Source organism: Rhinopithecus bieti, unplaced genomic scaffold (genome assembly GCF_001698545.2).
Source record: "Rhinopithecus bieti isolate Rb0 unplaced genomic scaffold, ASM169854v2 scaffold_21712, whole genome shotgun sequence".
Classification (NCBI taxonomy): domain Eukaryota; kingdom Metazoa; phylum Chordata; class Mammalia; order Primates; family Cercopithecidae; genus Rhinopithecus; species Rhinopithecus bieti.
The window spans coordinates 1-7,188 of record NW_016850662.1 but is presented as its reverse complement, the minus strand read 5'-3'; the positions used below and the strand labels follow the sequence as shown (position 1 = coordinate 7,188).

The window sequence follows — 7,188 nt, the reverse complement described above, 5'->3', positions numbered from 1 at the left end:
ATGTATTCTTGTTAATCTTGATTATATTTGTTTGTCATCATGTATATTTAATGGTATTGATTTAGATTAATGACTCCCTTCTAGAGTCATTAAAGTTCATTATGCCTCCTTTCTCAGGAAATAAAGTATAATTCAGATTTATTCACATGAAATGCCAAGAAAAGAATGTGTGACAATATATATGAAATAGACCATGTGTTCAATGGTAATTTGTAGAAAAACCTTTGTTTTTTGGAAATGTAGTATTCAAGAAAAAACTTCATGAGAAAGATGGGACTTATGCAGGTCTTTGCATGATGGATAACACACTGGTCAGAGAAAGTGTGAATTAAAGAATAATGAACTGGCTGGGCATAGTAGCTCACACCTGTAATCCACTGGGAGGCTGAGGTGGGTGGATCACTTGAAGTCAGGAGTTTGAGACTAGCCTGACCACTATGGTGAAACCCTGTCTCTACTAAAAATACAAAAATTAGGCAGATGTGGTGACATGCACCTGTAGTCTCAGCTACTCAGGAGGCTGAGGCAGGATAATTGCTTGAATCCAGGAGGTGGAGGTTGCAGTGAGCCGAGACTACACCAGTGTGCTCCCAGCCTGGGCGACAGAGCAAGACTCCATCTCCAAAAAAAAAAATGAACTAAGGATGAAAGCTTAAGGGGGGCAAAGTGTGGGCAGTAGAAAGGGGCTGCATCTCGATGGATTAAATGGGAAAATTAGAGTTGAGACCTCCAGTTAGAGTATTTCAGTCATCCAGGTCTGAGGTAGGAATGGAGATTGTGGTGGACTGTGGGACCTGTTCTTCATCAGGGTCTTCCAGCTGGTTATTTGTGTTTAATCCCTCAGCAGGAATATTGTTGTTGAGTGACCATATTCTGGGTGCAGGGCCTAGAATCTTTTTATTTATTTATTTATTTATTTATTTATTTATTNTCATTTTTAATCTCACCCTTTTTTTCTGGTTATAAATCTTTTACATCTAAAAAAGCAAAGCCAATATCTGCTAAATGCATTTTTGAAGAAAAATAATATCTTTTAAAAAACCATCATTTCTTTTATTTGTTCTATTGCAACAGAATGAAGGGAAGGCCAGTGTTGGCAAGTTATGATGTTTTTGTGAATATTTTAAAGTTTTTAAATGAAACCGCATCTCTGGGTTTTTGTGTTGTTTTGGTAAAGAAGCAGTGAAGGGTTGTAGGATGCTGACTCCTGGCAGCAGAGGTCATGCGATGTTAGTGGTCAGTTCCATCTGAATCTAATAAGGTTACTCTCTCTAGGTTGCTCCCCTATCTTAGGATTGAGGAGTCAGAGCGAGGCAATAATGTGAAGAAGGGGTCATCCAGAGCAAGTGTCCTCTAGTTATACAGAGATAAAGATAGCCCACTGAATGCACAACTTACTGCTTTCATGGAATTACTTTTCATCTATTTTTAGCAGGCCAGCGAAGAAACCATTTTATGTCTTTAGATCTCTTTTTCTCATGAAACATACCAGTGCAAATGTCTCCTTTTCTGCTAGGCAGCACTGTAAATAAAAGCATATTTTATAATTCTGTTCAAATGACAGAAAGGGCTGGAGCCTTTTTCAGATACTGTGAGGTCACTATGTTTTCTTTCTAGTATTTTACAAGACAACTATTTTTTTAATGAAATTTTTCTTTTTCTTACTTCACTGTTTTAAGTCTCCTGGTTTTCTCATGGTCTCTAAGATGTTTTAGGGACACTGAGGGATCCTTTGTTCTGGTTTTATCTTTCATGATCAAGAATGCCAGATACTACACAGAAACTATTAGGTGTTCCCATCTCAGGGAAAGAGTCTGACTATTTTTTGTAATTAGCAGTGCAAACATTTCTTAAGGTTGCTGCTTTTCACATCTCCACAAAGGTGCTGCAGTGAAGAACTGCAGTAGCTAAAACAGATTAATGTAGATGAAATTAGATTTGTTGATAGTAACATTAATGGTCAAATTAAAGGCAAGCGAAAACTGATGATACTAGCTATTTTTAAATAATATACAGTAAACCCTACCAGTTTTGGCTAAGATGAGTGAAGCAAGCTGCTCTAATTTAGGTAAGTATCTGAGTTATAAGATTGAATGACTAAAAGTGACATTTCCTTTAGAACCTATAGCTGGACAGTAGACAACTACAGCTTTATTAGTAATGATTATTAGTGATAATCTGTGCTTGAATATAATGTCAGGATTTTAAAAATTTGCTTTTAAAAATTAGTTAAACATCCACCCTGTCAGCTAATTTACCCTATTTATGTGCTCAACAAACTTTTTGAAAACTAAAGTCTACCCCACTTTTTAGTTATACATTCTTATTTAACAGAGTTTAAATTAATATTTATTCAGTTGTGTTCTTATTTAAAGCCGTTATACCTAAAATACTTGTGTTACAAGCATATCTAGTATTTAAGATAATAAAAATATTAATGCTGAATGTGTGATCTTGCACTTATTTCCCTACTGCCACAACTCAGATGAAAGGCCAGATGGAGTCTCATCTGAAGGAGTTAGAGCGTGTCTGCGATTCCTTGATGGCAGCTGAACGGAGGCTTCACGAGTGTCAGGAGAGTCTGCAGTGCTGCAAGGGGAAGTGTGCAGACCAGGAACACACCGTTAGGGAGCTTCAGGGCCAGGTGTCCAGCCATCCTTCTGAGTTTTGCTAAATGCGTTAAAAGAATACTTTGGAATGATTTCACCAGTTGAGGGCACTCATGTCAGAGCTTGATTTTTAAATTCCCATCTACTTAGTTTGTAAAACATAATTTTCATGCAGATACTATAATACTGTTTTGCAAGCAATTCTTTTAGTATTTTATGGTGAAAAATTGATAATTAAAATTCCTATTTTGGTTTATTCATGCAAATCTATAGACATTTGAAGACATGGTAATAGAATCAGAGAAGGAGCAAAGTTATACTTACATATATGTTCCTTGATGTCAGAATAAGGTAAATTATTGAAATTTACAAAAATTAGAATTTATTTTAATTAGAATTGTACGTCAAGTTTTTGGGATTTTTTTCAGTCTGTTTTTTTTTTTCTGTTTTACTTTTTATACCATCAGAATAGGGATCGTGTGTGTCCTGTTAGTAGTAGCCACATAGCCGTCTCCTAGCTCAATGCCTAGCACATAGTAAGCACTCAATATTTTTTTAATTAATGAAATTTTTTTAAAGGAGCAGTCCAAGGATGGTGACAAGTCTTTTTTCTTTTACTTGCAAGACAGTTTTGGGAAGCATTCACTGTCTATCTTCCAAATATAATCTGGATTTTAATTTTGCAAAAAACCAAATACTGCATTTTCTCACTTAATCAGTGGGAGCTAAATGATGAGAACACGTGGACACATGGAGAAGAACAACACACACTGGGGCCTTTCAGAGAGTGGAGAGTGGGAGGAGGGAGAGGATCAGGAAAAATAACTAATAGGTACTAGGCTTAATACTTGGTTGATGAAATAATCTGTACAACAAATCCCCACGACACAAGTTGACCTGTGTAACAAACCTGCATTTGTACCCCTAAACTTAAAAGTTAGATAAAAATATGCAGACAAAATTTTAGAGTTTAAAGAGATTTTTCTAGTAAAATATCAGATGACATAGATTAGCCTAAATTACTAATTGAAATTATGAGAAAAATTTTTTTTCCTTAAATCAAAGCTTCTTACATTATTTAGATCAGATTTTGAAGCAGTGGGAAGAATATTCTGTCTTGGCATGGGCGAGTGTGTCTTTGATTGATTTGTTTACTTCATTTTGCTTCTCAAAAAAACATATTTTTTACTGACAGTTTCAACTTCACAGATATTCAATTATTAGTCAGTATTTTTAGGTGAAACAGAAAACCATAAGAGAAACCCTAGGTATCCAAAATAGGAGATTAATACTGCTTAAAATTTTCGTATTTCAACTTAACAAAATAAATATCTTTCTTCAATAAGGTGTTGTTCAAAATGTTTTAATTGCCATCATCCTGAATTTTTTTCAGTTGATTATTTTCCAACACAGGCAACACATTTTCTTTAAATTTAACCAGGAATTTAAAACTTCCATTTTAAAAATATAACGTTTTCTTGGTGTCTTTCTGTGTAAGAGTAGTAACATTTATACCTTCTCATTGCTTGTGGTCTAACAATAAATTGTGTGGATTTCTTTGGAAGTTGATTGTGAAGAAAATGACTAAGAAAACTTTTTTTTTTCTTTTAGGTTGATGGAAATCACAGTCTTCTGACAAAGCTTTCTCTGGAAGAGGAAAACTATCTTATTCAGTTGAAGTGTGAAAACCTTCAGCAGTAAGTATTAAATTACTTAACATTGCTGCTGCATATTTCTCTGCACACTAAACTTTTGAAATATATGTTTTCTGTAAAAGAAAATTAGAACAGATGGACACAGAAAATAAAGAGCTTGAGAAGAAGCTGGCAAACCAAGAAGAATGTCTTAAGCACAGCAATCTTAAGTTTAAAGAGAAATCTGCAGAATATACAGCTTTGGCCAGACAACTGGAAGCCGCTTTAGAAGAAGGAAGACAAAAGGTATGCATGGCCTTTATTTAGAAACTTTTAATTCATTTATCAAAGAGTCATCTTTTAAACATCTTGCCAAACCAGTAGTTATTGTTTTGTCTTGATGACAGGGTGAAGGGAGCAATTACATTTTGTTCTTTAACTATCTTCTCTTTCAAGCAAAACAGATACATTGCTGGGCTAGAGTTACTTCACTAGATAAGTGGTAATGTGGCTGGGGAAAGGGCAGAGATGGAAAACACTTTGAAGACATAATCTCCTCCCGTACCTTTTTTTTTATATATACAACCAAATTGAATGTGCAAATAATTGAACATTTTGTTTTGATCAGGATTCAGTGAGCTGTAATGTTCAAGTCCCTTTTGACAAATATTGTTGCATAAATAAATACATACAATATTAAATTTCAGTTACATCCATTAGGTTAGCATTCAATGAATACTTCAGTATCAGGCAATCTGCTAGTGCATGAGATACAAAGATGAATGAGACCTGGTCTTAGCTCTCAGCACTCTCATAATCTGGTAGGGTTCAGCCTAAGTGCATTTTGGAAATGCCAGGTATGCTCTCAGATTCCTTCCTGAAAGGAAGAGTTCAGAGTCCCAGAGGTATGTCTGCCCTCTCCTTTCTCTCCTGCTACAGTGGAATATAGGGCTATCGGTAGCTTCTGCCCATGTGAGAGTGCCATCACTGCCCTGTTACTGTTGCCTACACTGAGGGGATGGTACCAAGGGCATTGTTGTTTGTCCTAAGGGCCTTTTCTCCCATAGCTTCAGATCACACCGGCATCTCTCATGCATAATTGTTCTTGGAATATGTACAGAAGAAATCTTTATAATAACTTAGAACTGAGTTCATAGGAATTAGGTTGGAGGACAGTCCTTTCCACTAGCTCCTTGTTCCTGGATCAATCCCTGCCTCTACTCTCATTCTTGTGGCTCCAACCCAGCATTCTTACAAATAGGCTTCCACATATCTGATTCCTTAGAAGAACTAACTAAGCTAGACTTCCTGCCAAAATAAGTAATCAGGTAAATATGAAAATTCAAATTCAGACCAGTTTGGAAGTGAACGAATGAAGAACCAGTCTCTGTTTGTGTGTGTGTGTGTTTGTAGGAAGTGTGTATACCAATTCCTACTCCCAGTTCTGTTAATCCAAGTGTATAATGAGCATTTAACAAGGAATTTCTATGTTCCATCACTGCTCTTAACACCCTGGTGAATATAAATGCTATAAAATGGTAATTGGTCTCAGTCTGTTTTAAAATATACTGTTGGAGAAAACACCTACCTAAGTCACAGAGCAGTGAAAATGTATACATCTCTTCCATCTCAAGCCAATTTTGCAGATATTTAATGCTGCAAAGATAAGTATAGTACATACTTACACTATATATGCTTCTTCAAGATAGAACATCTTTAAACTTGGATATAACATACAAGTAATATCTGTTTAGAAAAAAGGTACAATATAACTATGTCAAGGCTTTAAATCATATTTTAAAGAAAGCACTTTATTTTACTCTTTGATAAAATTACAGGTTGCTGAAGAAATAGAGAAAATGTCATCTAGAGAGAGAGCTTTACAAATTAAAATATTAGATCTGGAAACTGAGCTTAGAAAGAAAACGAAGAACAAAATCAACTTGTTTGCAAAATGAACAGTGTAAGTATTAGCATGGCTTAACATATTATAAAAAATAGCATTTAACATTTTACCATGTAGAAAGTACAAAGCGAGTGAATCAAGGCTATTGTTTTACTGATAATATTAAAATAGCAAGCAATATAAAACATAAAAAATAAAATGTTATGATATGCCAAATAATTTATTATTCTGCCTCCTTGGATGGCATGTATTGCATTGCACTCAAACCTGATAAAATCTCATCAGGCCCTTTCCCTACATGTTACTTTTGCAATGACCACTGCTTAATGAAAATTACAGATACAATCTACTTGATTTCATCCTGATATGAATTTTCATTTTTTAAAGATAAACACGTAAGTGAGTTTTATATCTGTCTTGAATAATAAATATTTTATTTTAGAAAGCTATAATTTTGTATTAAACATTCAGTATTGCATGTGAGATGGATACTTTAGTCCATTCAGCCGAGAAATGAAAATACCAAATTGACTGTGTTTAATTAGTGTTCTGTTTTTTTCCTGAATACGCATGAAATAGTCAGTTGGCATAGAATATTCTGAAAGCTAGTATTACTCATGATTGAATTACTTAATAACTATCTACTAGATAATGACATAGAGAATAATGATACTGTATTTTTTCCAGGATCCAGAGAGTCCATTCAATCTATTTTTTTTATTCCCAAGTGTCTAAAAGTTGAAAACCTAAAAGATTCAAGGGTTAAATGACTTTTGGCATGCACAATTTGATTTTATTGCCATCAAAAGTTTCATGACAACTTAAACAGAACAAAATGTTGATCACCTTTAATTTAGCACAGGCCTTCCATTTATTTCAAAACTTTTTTTTTTGTAACTCATCATTAGAGTTTCTGACATTGTAAAATATGTGTGCTGTTTTTTGTGTAATTGAAGCCTCTGAAAAAATAAGTGAGGTGGGTTTTGCTGTAATATCCCTAGTACTTGGCTAAAGTTAGTAAAATAAATAGATTCCATTC

General features: G+C 34.5%; 1 protein-coding gene across 1 annotated transcript; it reads left to right on the top strand.

Moving 5' to 3' along the window:
* Window positions 1–2,112: 2,112 nt before the first annotated feature.
* On the top strand, window positions 2,113–6,206 carry LOC108525220 (outer dense fiber protein 2-like; the record flags this gene model as incomplete). The annotated part of the gene is given in 5 exon segments (XM_017866266.1): window positions 2,113–2,644; window positions 4,221–4,306; window positions 4,387–4,549; window positions 6,082–6,163; window positions 6,166–6,206. Coding segments are annotated over 5 exon segments (531 nt in total), but the record flags the coding sequence as incomplete, so codon positions are not given.
* Between the last annotated feature and the right edge of the window lie 982 nt (window positions 6,207–7,188).